Source organism: Anomaloglossus baeobatrachus, chromosome 3 (assembly GCF_048569485.1).
Source record: "Anomaloglossus baeobatrachus isolate aAnoBae1 chromosome 3, aAnoBae1.hap1, whole genome shotgun sequence".
Lineage (NCBI taxonomy): Eukaryota > Metazoa > Chordata > Amphibia > Anura > Aromobatidae > Anomaloglossus > Anomaloglossus baeobatrachus.
In genome coordinates, this window is record NC_134355.1 from 366,528,501 (window position 1) to 366,545,271 (window position 16,771).

At 44.8% G+C, this 16,771-nt stretch overlaps 1 protein-coding gene across 3 annotated transcripts in view; it reads right to left on the bottom strand.

Moving 5' to 3' along the window:
* Nucleotides 1–16,771, bottom strand: part of CFAP206 (cilia and flagella associated protein 206) — a 109,523-nt gene that overhangs the window by 48,692 nt on the left and 44,060 nt on the right. For all 3 annotated transcript variants that reach the window (XM_075340148.1, XM_075340147.1, XM_075340149.1), the window contains 4 exons: nucleotides 13,768–13,858; nucleotides 7,916–8,104; nucleotides 4,889–5,047; nucleotides 2,115–2,323 (listed from right to left, as the gene is read on the bottom strand). In XM_075340148.1, the coding sequence (XP_075196263.1) occupies nucleotides 2,115–2,323; nucleotides 4,889–5,047; nucleotides 7,916–8,104; nucleotides 13,768–13,858 (648 nt within the window). The remainder of the gene's footprint in view (nucleotides 1–2,114; nucleotides 2,324–4,888; nucleotides 5,048–7,915; nucleotides 8,105–13,767; nucleotides 13,859–16,771) is intronic.

Below are 16,771 nucleotides of genomic sequence, written 5' to 3' on the forward strand. Positions count from 1 at the left end.
ACAATGATATAAAAGGAAGATATACTACCCTCTGACCCGATATCACATCATGATTCAAAAGCAGGGTATACAGTACTCTCAACGGGCTCTCTGTGAAGATAGTATAGAGACCATTAGATGCATAGTATATAATTAAACAGAAGGTAATATGTGGAGGAATGTTATAAAAGTACCTTCCAGTAAAGTGGTTCTAAGACCAGTGCAAAATCAATGGCAGGTACCTGTAACCATGAAGGATATAGCTATAAATCACCGGGTAATATGTGCAAAAATGCCTAATTAAAGTATAGCTTGTGACAAGCATGAGAGAAGCCGAAACATACCTGCGTAGGTGGATGGGGAGAAAATCCTTAATGGCGTGTGCGCCATGCAGTGGTGGCCGTGGATTTTATAAAGAGAGGTACTGATCAGCTGTGTTCACTTCCTGGTTCGGAGGTGGAACGCAGTGTGATCACAATGACCCGCACGCCAGCGCATGCGCGGAGAGAACTAAAGTCGCGCATGCGCATGGCGTGAGGACACGGCATTCATTACCTGGTTACAGGAAATGCGACTCAGGATGGTAACGGTGAAAAGCAAGCATGGTTATAGGTACCCTGATGGATTTATTGTGCTGTATGGCTAAACAGTATTGACCTTGTCCTGGGCATTTTGCCACATGCATGCAGGTATTTAATATAATTCTTTATGATATACCCCGTAACCCCATATCACATTATATTGGTATGAAATCTTCTGTATAATTTTCTAACAGTTATTCTGTATTTTCTATCTAGACTATTTGTATGGTCTTTCCTGTTTGAGACACCTATGTACAGTTCCTATTGGTGCGACTTGATCATGTTTTCTGACATTTAGGTACGTTTACATATCACTATGTGGATTCATCACTTTGATTATACAATGGATTATGCATGTCTCTCACATTATCAAGGAGATGTCTCTACTTCAACATATTGGATTTTTATGTAAATGTTGTATTTTACATGTGGAGATCTAATTTTTCCAAATGATCATCATGTTATGAGATTGTTTTGTCATGATTTATTTTGATTGTGATTTCTTTTCTTTTTTGTAACACTGTCTTTATCTTCTCTTATGTTACTAGTCTGATAGTCCATGAAAAAGGTCCAATCAGGACTGAAACGTTGGACGGACTATATTCACTCTACTCAATAAAATAATATTTAGCACCATCCAGGATTTTTCTCATTTTCTTTGTGGTGTGCCGGAGCTTTTGTGATTTACGGGACTCTTTTTCTCAAGAGCACCCAATCATATAGTTGAGCCAGGTCTATTCTACTACTGGAACGAGACAGACCTGGAATGAAACAGACCTGGAACGAGACAGACCCGGAACAAGACAGATGGGGAAAGAGACTGACAGACAGAGCGAGACAGACAGACAGAGAGATAGAGAGAGACAGACACAAAGATAGAGAGACACAGAGATAGAGACAGAGAGACTGATACAGAGACAGATAGAGACTGATACAGAGACAGACAGAGAGACTGATACAGAGACAAATAGAGAGACTGATACAGACAGACAGACAGAAATTCAGAGAGAGACAGAGAGACAGTTACTATCCCAGGCAACGCCTGGGTATAACAGCTAGTATATATATAATAAACACAAAAACCTACACAAGACAAATAAAAACATTACAAAATATGCTCATTGCGCAGAACCTTTTTCCTAGGATACTAGCATACAACCCATATGACTGGCAAGATAACCAAGAGTCAAATAAATATAATAAACATTTAAATTGGTATGAGTAGACACTACTTCTAAAGTAATGTCAAATAAAGAGAATAGGTGCGGCATACATGTACCGATGACACAAATAATGTAGCATCAATAGGTTATAAAAGAGGTCAGAACTAACACTGTGCAATAAAGTGCCATGTACATATTCACCCAGGTCTATTGTCTCATATGAAATCAGACTATCCACCAGTGTGTGCATCTTTTAGTCTAAGAAGCCCACCAGCTGCTTTGTGAAGGCACAGAGAGGACCCTAAGAAGGCAGAAGGGTGACCAGGAAGGCACCAGGTAACAGTAGTCCATGTACTACTGGAAAAGGTCACTTTATATTTGAGTTTCTTACCAGTAAAATATTTAAGAGAGCCTCATGCTGTCTTGCATTGTAAAGGGCTTCTTTCAGCTGATTTAGGTCGAGCAGACTGCTTTTGTGTTTTTTACTATACATATCTTCAATGAGAGCCGTGTATCTATATATCATCTCCCGGGAAGACTGAAGCTCTGAATCAATATGTTTTGTGGTGGCGGGTATGGCCTCCTTTAGGACATTTGGCACTGTCGAAACAAGAACAATTTTGTATAAAAAAAAATAAAAAAATGCAAATTTATCAATGCAATGTGACTTAATAGGAAACGGTTACATGGAAAATGTATCCTGATCTGCGTGTACCATGTTAGAGGAGGTGGGTTTTGCGTAATACACCTTATTTTTTTATTCATTGAGATCTCTGCGGATTATGGCCTTAAGGCTGCTTTGCATCAGACAATCTATCATGCGATAGATCGTCGGGGTCACGATTTTTGTGACGCACATCCGGCATCGCTGGCGATGCCGGCCTGTGTGACACCTCCTAGCGACGCAGTATCGCTCACAAATCATGAGTCGTGTACTGCTCGCTAGGTTCCATAATATCGTTTAATTTGGTTGTTCATCGTTTCCATGGTAGCAGACGCCGCTCCGTGTGACACCACGGGAACGATGAACAGCAGCTCACCTGCGTCGAACGGCCGCCGCCGGCTATGTGAAGGAAGGAGGTGGGCGGGATGTTTACGTCCCGCTCATCTCCACCCCTCCGCTTCCATTGGCCGGAGGCCGTGTGACGTCGCTGTGACGCCGAACGTCCCTCCCACTCCAGGAAGTGGACGTTCGCCGCCCAGGCGAGGTCGCACGAGAGGTAAGTATGTGTGACGGGGGTTACAGACTTTGTGCGCCACAGGCAGCGATTTGCCCGTGACGCGCAAACAACGGGGGCGGGTACGATCGATTGTGAAATTGCACAAATCGGTCGTACCGTGTAAAGCCCCCTTTATCATGGGTCTCAACTTGCCAATGGCGGCTAGTAAACGACATGCGATCAGCTACGTTAGCCAATCAGTGATCATTTAATAGTCTTGTTGCAGAGGCCGACCACAGCTCCATGGGCACAGAACATCATGTTATCAGCAACACGTTTTGTTCACACAGGACAATGTGTTGCTGTGAAAGATGATTTGTAATCAAGCAAACTAAAAAGTAATTGGACCTGATGAATGAGCATATTCTAGTTCATTGGGCGATTGGCAGCAGTTTAGGCAGGCCTATTATCAGGAATAAGCATTTCTAGGAATGGAACAGTCTAAATGACCCTTTGGGTATGTGCACACAGTATCTTTTAGAGAACGGCCTACCTGAATAGCTTTTGCTCTAGGAAGCAGCTTCAGGCAAATGACGGCCATAGTTTTACCTGACGTGTCTCTTGTTGATATACAGTGATCCCTCACCTATCGCAGGAGTTACGTTCTAGAGACCACTGTGATAGGTGACAATCCGCGAAGCAGCGGAGTTATATTTACTTTATTATTTACTTATATTTTTCAGATTATAAGACGCATTTTTCCTTCCAAAAATTTGGGAGGAAAATGAGGGGTCAGTCCTATAAACCGAATCTAGCTTACCGGCGGGTGGTGGAGAATGGTGACAAGAGGCAGGGGCCATCCTGCAGGCCGCAGACTGTGCACTGCAGTGTTCAATGTAATGCAGGGGCGATCCTGAAAATGTTGGCAGTGCGGGCTTCAAATAATAGTGCCCAAAGTCAGCGCATGCGCAGATTGAGCGCTCGGCTCAAAATCTCATCTATGCACAAGCCACCTCCGGCCCATTGATGTCCCAGCAGCGGACTTAAGTAAAATGGCACCCAGAGGTGGCACATGCACAGATGAGATCTCGGTTCGTCATTGAAGTGATAGCTCAATCTGCGCATGCGCCAACTACAGCCACCATATCTTTGAAGCCTGCACCGCCGACAGTTTCTGGATCTTCCTGCCACCGCCTGCAACATCGCCCTGCTCCACCACGGCCCCTGCATCCTGTGACCCCTCTCTACCACCACTACTGCCACCCCCATTCCCTCACTAAGACACCACCAGATTATAAGATGAAGCCCAGGGGGTTTTTACCATTTTTTTCCTCTAAATTTGGGGTGCATCTTATAATCCAGTGTGTCTTATAAAACAAAAAATACCCACAATACAGTGAAGCCACAATATGTGAATCGCGATATAGCGGGGGACAACTGTATGTCGATGTCTTTTTTAGCGACTCTGCTGCCAGCAGTTTTATTTTACATTGTATGTATTAAATACAGATGGCGCCAAAGTGGAAGATGACAGATGAACGGTTAGGTCAAATCTTTTAGTAAGGGTTAAGAGAAGTGACAGGAGAGATAACATATGCCTAGCAAATTGCTCTGACATTGCTGTGCATTTTGCTCATTTTCTTTCTATGTGTTTTACTGCTTTTTTTAGGTGGGTTCCAGGCAGAATCCACCATGAAAACACGTAGCTGGACGTGATTCACCTGGTGGTCACTGGTTGCACCCAATATAACCCCAATGACTTACAGGGTTCATTGGTCTTGCCATGTGTCCTCCCATAAAAATAGTAATGAATGCCATGCTTGAATCAAAACTTCCGAAACTGGATGAAGTCTTTGACACAGATGTGAATATAGTCAAAGAGATTCATTAAGAAAGAAGGACAAAATATAATAATTGAAACTTCATTAACTGAATATATACAGTATAATCATTTATCCCCCATCAACCCGCCGACAAACCCCAGGCACAGGATCCACACACTTACAGTCATCAATGCCCTCTCCACCTTTTCCACAGTCTTTGTTGAACAGACGGATCCCAGTTACGATCATGGTGAGCTCCTTCAGCTGTCGTTCTTTGTCTTTCTTGACAAGGGATAGAAAGGTACCAAGTTCTGTGTGTGGGAAGATGCTCTGAAGGGCAGCTAAAAACACACAAACAATTAAAGGAAATCTGCTAGGAAGGCTTTGATATGGAATCTGAGAGCAGCATGATGTAGGGGCAGATAACCAGATTCCACTGATGTATCACTTACTTGGTGCAGTTTTGATTAAATCCCTGTTTTCTCTACTGTGGATGAAGAAGTGCTATGAATGCTGAACTATGTATAACCCCACCCACACCACTGATTGTTAGCTTGTGTAGACGGAACATTATCATCAAGCTTCCAATCAGTGGCCTGCCTGGCACAAGACAGCTAGTCCTCTAATGATAATCTCCTGCTGATAAAACACTGATTGTATTGAAACTACATCACACAGCTTAGTAAATGCCATATGCCTGGAATAATAATAATAATAATAATAATAATAATAATAATAATCTTTATTTCTTTAGCGCCAACATATTCTGCAGCGCTTTACAATTCAGGAGGATCATATTCAAACAAGTAACAGTTATAGAAAATGGAATTAGGGTCTCTGCCTCTACATTATGCTGCTCTTGGATTACATAGCAAAAACCTGCTTACACCTTCCTTTAACACATTATATAATATGATCAAACCAAAAGAAACAAATTATCTGATAGTATGTCATATTCATATAGTAAGTTTACTGGCTGCCTTACTATTAAATTTTAGTTTGCCACGCACTGACAATGGGTTGTGCCTGGTATTGCAATGCAACGCCCTTCACTTTAATGGGGCTGTGTTACAATTATTATTATTTAATGGCCTTCAGCTCGATCTCGAGCCATGACGTCTTGATGGATGAATGCTCTGTTAGAAGATGAATCTTGTGCAAGCCTAGATAGGTCCACCAGGGTCTTCTCCGCCGTTATTTTGATTGTATAAAGTTAGTGGGTAGCTGGTCTTCCTCTTCGCCTTGTTCCTTCTATTCTTCCAACAATAATGTCCTTCTCCAGTAATTGCTCTCTTCGTATGATATGTCCAAAATAGGCAAGTCGTAGTTTGGTGATCCTTCCTTCGAGTACTATGTCTGGCTTGATTTGTTCCAAAATTGATTTGTCTGTTCTTCCTGCCAGCCATGGTACTGATAACATCCTTCTCCAGCACCACATTTGGAAGATGTTGATTCTTCTTCTGTCTTATTCCTTTACTGTCCAGGTTTTCCATCCATATGCTACCACAAAAAAGACCAGACTATGTACAAATCGTGTCTTCAACACCAGTGAAGTGTTTCTCCATTTGATGACCTTGTCCAATAACTTCATTGTTGACCCTATAGGTCTGTGAGCAGATCAATACCAGACACAATTTATGGTCAGTGGTGGCACTGTTTCTGAAAGAAAGCAGACATGTTTTACTAATCCATCCCACCCCATTAAAGTAAACTTCATCTAGAATGCTGACTTATGACACCAGGGCATTTTGGGGTTATACTAATAATGGTTAACTAATTTTGCCCAAGATCAGTCTCGAAAAATGCCACATTGTGATTCATGCATGTATTGAATCTGATTCACTGAAAAGGACATAAATTCAGAAGAAAACTCAAAAAAACTCACCAGAAAAAAAGCCACCAGCCAACACAGGTCAAAATGGCAGAATAACTCGCAGGATGCAGCCGGTCCCTTATGATAAAGGTGGGGGTAACACAGGTGCAGCATACCGATAAGACAACTACTCACAGCCTGAGGCGTTTTGCATGCCTTTACGCTGCGTATTGCATTGCAGCGTAAATGAATGCGTCCTGCGTCCCCAGCATAATCTATGAAGATTGTGCATAATCCATCTGCACGTTGCGTTTGAGAGTGCAGCGATTTGCATGCTGAAATTTTGATCCAAACCGCTGTGTTCTAAAAAGCAACATGTCACTTCTTTTGTGCGTTTTCGATGCTTTTCCCTCTCTGTCTATGGCAGAGCAAGCATCCAGTACGCATGAATTCTGCATCCATTCTGCACTCAACATACATCCAAAATGCAGCTTTTCGGCTGCGTTTTGAAACGCACATGCAGTGACAAAACGCTGCAGAATATTTGACACGGCAGAACGCAGACGTGCGCACATAGCCTAACAACTCATGGAGGGAGTGATTGCTGGTATTAAACATGCACACTAATGAGGTTTTACATAGAGCACCAGTCACACAGGTACGGGCAATGCAGTGTCTGGCTTACAGCCTATTGATGACGCCCATACTATTAGATCAGGCGGGCTGCCCACCACCATATAAGTGGTTTTGGGTTACGAGCTTATGTATTTTGGCCAAAATATGGACCAATACTTCATATTTATTATCATTTTATATCATTTTCTATTGCACAATTTTCAGCAGGATGCAGCCGGGCCCTTTGGGGTGTCTGTCCTGTGTGTCACTGTCAATGCACTTATATAGTACTGGGCAGCCCGCCTGATCTAATAGTATGGGCGTCATCAATAAACTGTAAGCCAGACACTGTGCATTGCACGTACCTGTGTGACTGGCGCCCTATGTAAAACCTGATTAGTGTGCATGTCTAATACCAGCAACTATCCCCTTCATGAGTTAGTAGGCTGTGAGTGGTTTCTCATCGGTATTCTGCACTTGTGTTACCCCCACCTTTATCATAAGGGGCTGGCTGCATCCTGCGAGTGCATCTGCCATTTTGACCTGTGTTGGCTGCTGTCTTTTTTTCAGGCAAGTTTATGTTGAGTTTTTTCATGTATTGAATCTGTCCTCTTAAGCTATTGGGCACATGGACAAAGGTTGTCCTCATAATAACAACCTCATTATCATAGTTTTTTTGGCCCTGCCATTATGATTGAGAGGTAATGGCCAAATGATGCAGCAGTCTAAGTTATCACCCTGTAATTTAGAGTTGTTTTTGAGGCTCGGTTGCTTTGCTGACCTGTAGCTTCTCTGACAACCTTGATATCTGTAGGAGACCCCAGACCAGATCTCAAAAGAACGTAGCTGACAATCTTCCGATACAGGCTCTCTAACTCCTCTGCTATGCGAGCTCGGCTGTCAGTGATCTCCCTACACACTGGGGCCAGTCTTGACTCCAGGACACGATGATGTTCATCAAGAAATTCACCTAGAATAGGAAAGGCAACATTTTAAATCACTGTTAATCTTTTATTCATCTCCTTCTCTTGTATGGCAGCTGCTGTGGCTTCTATACAGTTGAAAAAGCTGTGCAGTTCCGCTGTGCAACTGATCACATCCAGCCACCTGCAGCAGAGAAACAGCTGATTGGCAGAGGGTGCCGTGTACCTCATCCCACCGTTCGGATATTGATGACTTATTCTAAAGAAAGACCATTAATATAAAAGTCCCAGACAATGTTTAATTTGGCTCTGGACCCAATGTTGAGGACCCTACATAATTTAGCAATATTTCAGGGCATGAGAGTCGGTGGGACAACAATTAAACTTTTGGCTTTTGCCGATGATATTTTATTGTTTATTGCCAATCCCTCTCAAGCGATTCCAGAGATAATGAACACATTGAATAATTTTGGAAAGGCCTCAGGCTTCAGGGTAAAATACAAAAAAACTGGAGGCATTGGCAATGTACAAATCGGGTAAAATTGATAACAACTTATTTCCCTTCCAGTGGTGTACCAGGTCCATTAAATATTTGGGGATTCAGCTCCCAGCAAACCCCTTGTTACTATATCAAATTAATTATAAGCCTCTTATAAATTCATTAATACATCTACTCCAATCTTGGAAACATCTGAAAATATCCTTTTCGGGCCGATGTCACTTAATTAAAATGGTAGTATTCCCCAAAATAATGTTCTTATTTCAGACTCTCCCGTTGCTTCTACGCAAATCAGATATTAACCCTTTCACGACCGGCCGATTTTTCGCTTTCCGTTTTTTTTTTTCGCCATTCTTTTTCTGAGAGACGTAACTTTTTTATTTTTCAGTCAATATGGTCATGTGAGGGCTCATTTTTTGCGGAACGAGCTGTACTTTTAAATGAAACCATCAGTTTTACCATATTGTGTACTAGAAAATGGCAAAAAAATTCCAAATGCTGAAAAATTGCAAAAAAAGTGCGATAGCACTATGGTTTTTGAGATATTTTATTCACTGTGTTCACTATATGGTAAAACTGATGTGTGGGCGTGATGCCTCAGGTCAGTGCGAGTTCGTAGACACCAAACATGTATAGGTTTACTTTTATATAAGGGGTTAAAAAAAAATCGGAAGTTTGTCCGAAAAAAGTGGCGCACGTTTTACGCCATATTCCGTGACCCGTAGCGTTCTCATTTTTCGGGATCTTAGGCTCAATGACGGCTTATTTTTTGCGTCTCGAGCTGACGTTTTTAACGGTACCATTTTTGCGCAGATGCTACGTTTTGATCGCCTCTTATTGCATTTTGCGCAAAAGTTGTGGCGACAAAAAAACGTCGTTTTGGCGTTTGGAATTTTTTTGCCGCTAAGCCGTTTACTGATCAGATTAATTGATTTTATATTTTGATAGATCGGGCGTTTTTGAACGCGGCGATACCAAATGTGTGTATATTTTTTATTTTTTTAACCCTTTAATTTTCAATGGGGCGAATGGGGGGTGATTTGAACTTTTAGGTTTTTTTGTTTTTTTTTAATTTTTTAAAACTTATTTTTTTACTTTTTTTTTTTATTTTACTAGTCCACCTAGGGGGCTATTGCGATCAGCATTCCGATCGCTCTGCAGTATCTGCTGATCACAGCTGGAAGGCTGTAAACAGCAGATACGCTGTCTTTCTCTTTTGCTGTGCCCCGGGCACAGCGAAAGTGAAACCAATTCATGTGTAGTACAGGAGTCATCACATGACCCTGTACTACCATGACAACTATCGGGAGTCACGTGATCGCGTCACGTGACTTCCGGTTTCGGCGGTAAGTAAAAACTTTACCGCGATTGCGCTTATAATGGCGCTGTCATGTATTGACAGCGCCATATAAGGGGTTAATCGGCACGAGCAGATAACGATTCTGCTCGTGCCTAGCAGGCACACATCTCAGCTGTGAAAATCAGCTGAGATGTGTGCCGATCGCGGCATGCTGCCGCCGGAGGACCGCGGGCAGTAAGATTATGTCATTTAGGACGTAATTTTACGGCCCGCGGTCGTTAAGGGGTTAAGCTACTAAATTCATCCTTTGGAAAATTCATTTGGGGGCACAAGGGGCGTACTAGGATCAGCTTAATCAAGCTTCAATTACCAAAAGGGGCAGGGGGCATAAATCTTCCAGATCTGGGCAGAACTGCAGCAAATTTTAGATATGTGGTGGACTGGGTGCGAGGAGTATCTCACTTTGCCAATGTACAATTGGAACAACAGCTATGTTCACAAGTCTCGTTAACAGCATTGCTGCATTTAGGGAACGAGGAAATACCGAGTGAGGTTAGGGATCATCCAACACTATGGCATACTATACAAACGTGGAGGAAGGTGAGGAAACTTGGTAAAATTAACACTTCAAGTTCCCCATTTCAACCCTTTATTGGAAATCCGAGATTCCTCCAGGATCGCCCTCCGAGGATTTATGAAACATTGTCAATGCAGGGTTGTGCTTATGCTGCAGATCTAATGGAGCCTGATTGGTCGTTGCTTTCTTACGAGAAGGCGGCACACCGATTTCCAGCTTTTGTGGGTCAGCCTTTTCTTTTTCTTCAGGCGCGTAGCTTGGCACAAAAATATCTTGTTGACAAGCCAAAGGGAGATCTTGGAGGAAGTGTGGATAACTTTCTTAGGAGGGCAAGAAGCCAGGCGTCCTCGACTAGTCAGGTTTATTCAATGTTGCGTACAGTTTGGACATGGGAGGGGAAAACAACAGGTCCAGCAAAATGGAAGGTAGACATGCCAGAGTTCGAGGTAAAGGATTTTTTACATGCCACGCTGTTGCAACGTAAATTTCTGTCGTCCAGTAGCTACACAGATATGGCCTTGATGATTCTACATAGAGCATATATTACTCCAAAAATTCAATCAAAAATGGACACAAATGCCTTATACTCTTTATATTATTATTATTATTATTATTATTATTGTTTATTTATAGAGCACCATTGATTCCATGGTGCTGTACATGAGGGGGTTACATACAGAATACATGTACACGTTACAATAGACAGACTAGCACAGGGGGAAGAGGGCCCTGCCCTTGCGGGCTTACATCCTAAAGGATTTTGGGGAGGAGACAGTAGGTGGGGTGTAGGTGGGGCGGCAGCTCCGCACGGTGGTGGGGCGGCAGCTCCGCACGGTGGTGGGGCGGCAGCTCCGCACGGTGGTGGGGCGGCAGCTCCGCACGGTGGTGGGGCGGCAGCTCCGCACGGTGGTGGGGCGGCAGCTCCGCACGGTGGTGGGGCGGCAGCTCCGCACGGTGGTGGGGCGGCAGCTCCGCACGGGGGTGGGGCGGCAGCTCCGCACGGTGGTGGGGCGGCAGCTCCGCACGGGGGTGAAGCAGTGAGGTCATTGAAGGTTATAGGCATTTCTGAACAGATGAGTCTTTAGGTTCCGTTTGAAGCTTGCGAGTGTAGTAGATAGTCTGACGTGTTGAGGCAGTGAGTTCCAGGAGACTGGGGATGCTCGGGAGAAGTCTTGGAGTCGGTTGCATGAGGAGCGAATGAGAGAGGAGGATAGAAGGAGATCTTGGGAGGACCGGAGGTTACGTTTTGGAGTGTAGCGAGAGATTAGTTCAGAGATATATGGAGGAGACAGATTATGGATAGCTTTGTAGGTCAGTGTTAGTAATTTGAATTGGATACGGTGGAAGATTGGGAGCCAGTGGAGGGACTTGCAGAGAGGAGAAGCGGGGTGGTATTGAGGAGAGAGGTGGATCAGTCGGGCAGCAGAGTTAAGGATGGACTGGAGAGGGGCGAGTGTGTTAGCAGGGAGACCACAGAGGAGGATGTTGCAGTAGTCGATGCGGGAGATTATGAGGGCGTGCACTAGAATTTTTGTAGATTGGGGATTGAGAAAAGGGCGGATTCTGGAGATATTTTTGAGTTGAAAACGGCAGGAGGTGGTGAGGGATTGGATGTGCGGTATGAAGGACAGGGCAGAGTCAAAGGTCACTCCGAGGCACCGAACTTTGGGTGCTGGGGAGAGCGTGATGTTATTAATTGTAATGGATAGATCAGGTGGAGAGTGCAGGGGAGATGGAGGAAAGATGATCAGTTCAGTTTTGGCCATATTGAGCTTTAGGAAGCGAGAGGAAAAGAAGGAAGATATAGCAGATAGGCACTCTGGGATTCTGGACAGCAGAGATGTGACATCTGGACCAGAGAGGTAGATCTGAGTGTCATCAGCATATAGGTGGTACTGGAAGCCATGGGACTTTATGAGTTGTCCCAGGCCAAATGTATAGATAGAAAAAAGTAAGGGTCCCAGGACAGAGCCTTGAGGGACACCAACAGAGAGAGAACGGGATGAAGAGGTTGTGTGGGAATGGGAGACACTAAAAGTGCGGTTGGAGAGGTATGAAGAGATCCAAGAGAGAGCGAGGTCTCTGACACCAAGGGAAGAGAGGATCTGTAGTAGCAGGGAGTGGTCAACAGTGTCAAAGGCTGAGGATAGGTCTAGAAGTAGGAGTACAGAGAAGTGGTTGTTAGCTTTGGCGGTAAGTAAGTCATTTGTGATTTTAGTCAGGGCAGTTTCAGTGGAATGATGTGGACGGAAGCCGGACTGTAGGTTGTCAAAGAGAGAGTTAGAGGAGAGGTGGGAGGAAAGTTCAGCATGGACATGCTGTTCCAGGAGTTTTGAGGCAAGTGGGAGTAGCGATATGGGTCGATAGCTGGTGGTAGAGGTTGGGTCGAGGGAAGGTTTCTTTAGGATAGGTGTGACTGTTGCATGCTTAAAGGCAGAAGGGAAGGTACCAGTTGTTAGAGATAGGTTGAAGAGATGGGATAAGGCGGGAATAAGGATAGTGGTGAGGTTGGGGAGGAGGTGGGATGGGATGGGGTCAAGTGCGCATGTAGTGAGGTGCGCTTTTGAGAGAAGATGTGCAAGCTCTCCTTCGGTGATAGTGGGGAGGAAGTTTATGGGGGAGGGGCAGTGGTCTGTTATATACATTCTTGTTCTAAATGTGGCATAAGAGACACTGACCTGTTTCACCACTTATGGGACTGTGTTCAGATACAGGGAGTATGGAGAAGCGTTCACTCAGTCTTACAAAACACATACAATATTCAGTTTGCTCTGACACCACAGTGGGCGATTTTTAACATGTTGGAGGAGGCTCAACAAAGTCTTCCGAGAGGTACCAGGGCAATGTTAACTATTTGGGCCTCGGCCACTAGGAAAAGTATCCTACATCTCTGGGTAAATCCTGAAGCACCCTCTCTAGCGTTTATCCAAACAAAACTAATGTTCATATTCAAAATGGACTGGCTGGATGCACTGTCGAATAAGGAGAAGTTGACTAAGCGTTTTTTTGAAACATGGTCTTTATTTATACCTAACTTGGCTACAGTGCTTAAGGATAGACTTAAATCTCACTTTGGACAGACCTCTTGGTACCTTCTTGAACTGCTCAATGGACACATACCAATTACATAAGTTACCATTTTAAGTTGCTTCTGGTCGCACGCAGAGCGGGGGGAGGGGTGGGCGGGACAGTTTTGATTATAATGTCATCAATGAAATGCTCTTTGTATAAGAGCAGATTGTAAAAGAAATTCGGTTAAAATTCAATAAAAAGATGTTTAAAAAAAAAAAAGTCCCAGACAACCCTTTTCATGCTGGTTTAATATTAAATTTACCTCTGGTAGTATAGTTCATGTCAAAATACACCTGCATCTTTATGGTTTCCAGGGACGGGCTCTTTGTGTCAAGTAGTCTATCCACGCAAAGCTGAAGCAAACCATACATATATTAGTCGCAGGACAGCAAAGAATATAACTAAGACACAAACTAATTTATTTTCATTCCTGTTCATATGTACAGTGCCTACAAGTAGTATTCAACCCCCTGCAGATTTAGCAGGTTTGATAAGATGCAAATAAGTTAGAGCCTGCAAACTTCAAACAAGAGCAGGATTTATTAACAGATGCATAAATCTTACAAACCAACGAGCAGGGCCGGATTAAGGTTGGTGGGGGCCCCTGGGCAGAAAATCTGGTGGGGGCCCCATAACGTTAACATTTTTAGCCATAACAGTAGAGCGCGAACTGTAGCATTTAGATAGAAATCCAATGAACATTTATCCTGTTCTGCCACATTCAGATTTACAGTACTACAATACAGACACAGTCCAGGATCACTCACAGCCGTCACTTATACACGGAAAGTAGAGTTAAGGCTGCTTTACACATTTCGATCTCGTATGCGATCACACACGCCCCCATCGTATGTGCGGAACAGGCAATTTGTTGCCCGTGTCGCACAAACGATTACCCCATCACACGTACCTTCCAAACGACCTCGCTGTGGGCGGCGAACATCCACTTCCTGGAGTGGGAGGGACGTTCGGCGTCACAGCAACGTCACACAGCGGCCGGCCAATAGAAGCGGAGGGGCGGAGATGAGCGGGGCGTAAACATCCCGCCCACCTCCTTCCTTCCGCATTGCCGGCAGTACGCAGGTAAGCTGCAGCTCATTGTTCCCGGGGTATCACACGGAGCGATGTGTGCTGCCTCAAGAACGATGAACAACCAGACGTTCAATTTTTAGAAAATGAACGACGTGTCAGCGATCAACGTTTTAACGCACAATCAGGGTCGCACGTAGCTGTCACACACTACAATATCACTAACGATGCCGGATGTGCGTCACTTACGACGTGACACATCGTTAGATATATTGTAGCGTGTAAAACTTTACTCACATTTTTTATTGATCCCAATGTTAAGGCAGCCAGGGCCGGCTCCAGGTTTTTGTGGCCTCCGGGTGAAAGAGTCTCAGTGGACCCCATCCACACACAGACACACACATACACATACAGGCATACATATACATATTTGAAGACAAATTCAGAAAAACACATATAAACAGACAAATATATGCACAGTCATATACACTGACATATATGCAGACACAGACGCATTAGGGCTCATGCGCACGTTGCGTAATTCCATGCATTTATGCTGCGTATAGCACTGCAGTGTAAATGCATGCGTCCTGCGTCCCCTATACAAGCTATGTAGATTGTGCATGATACGTGCGCACGTAGCTTTTATGAACGCAGCGATTTGGGTGCTAAAATGTTGACCCAAATCCGTGCGTTCATAAAATGATCATGTCAATTATTCCGTGCGTTCTGGATGCAGCTCCCACTCTGTCTATGGTGGGGGAAGCAGCCATAGCGCATGAAATCGGATTTTCTGTACAGAAAAACTGCATCCATTATGCAGTGTTTCTGCAGCGATTTGACGCGCACATGTGCTGTCAAATCGCTGCAGAATATTCAGCAGTTACGTGTGCATGAGCCCTTACAGGTATTAATATGGGGAAATCGCCAGCAGCCTCACTCACCTCTCCCGCTTGTTTCCGTCCAGCTCCTTCAGGACATGTGGCTGTGTTTCACGATGTCTGTCACTAAGAGACATGACTACACACTGACAGCACTGCTGTATATACATCACAGGAGGGGCTGGGGGCTACAATATATACATTACAGGAGGGGCAGGGGGCATAGACGTTACTGGAGTGGCAAACAGCTTTGGTGGTGTACTCATTACTGCGATGGGTGACATAGCGCTCTGGGGGACCCATATAGTTCTGGGGGGGGGCCGCACAGACTGCTCTAATTCATATATACACACACAGTACTGCTTCTTACACACACAGCTCTGACACACACACACACACACACACTGCAATGCACCCCTACACACACACACACACACACTACAATGCACCCCCTACACACACACACACACACACACACACACACACACACACAATGCACCCCACATCACCTCCTACACACACACTACACACACACAATGCACCCCACATCACCACACACTACAATGCATCCCCCCCACACACACACAATGCACCCCACATCACCTCACACACACACACACACACACACAATGCACCCCACATCACCACACACACACACACACACACAAAATGCACCCCACATCACCACACACACACACACACAATGCACCCCACATCACCACACACAAAATGCACCCCACATCACCTCACACACACACACACACACACAATGCACCCCACATCACCTCACACACACACACACACACACACACACAATGCACCCCACATCACCTCTCACGCACACACACACAATACAATGCACCCCCCCATTACCCCTCCCCCCACATACAATACAATGCACCCCCCCATTAACCCTCCCCCACACACAATACAATGCACCCCTCATTACCCTTCCCCACACAGAATACAATGCACCCTCCATTACCCTTCCCCACACACACGATACAATGCACCCTCCATTACCCCTCCCCCCACACACAATACAACCCTCATCACCCCCTACACACACAAATTACACTGCCCCATCACTACACACTCCTCCCTCCCTTGGAATACAGTACTCCTCCTCTGCCTGTCACAGAGCTGTGTTCCTTCACAAATGTTCACCGTTGTGTCCTCAGCCCCTCCTCACTCATCCCCATTAATTACACCTGTCTCTTCAGCTCCTTCATGGAGCGCTCGCTTCCTCTTGTCCCCTGTGTGGCGCCTGCAGCACTGTGATGACGTCAGCAAGGTGCTGATCTCATCACGTTGCTGCACGTCGGGGGCGGGGCCGGGTCCCGGCGCGCTGTTCAA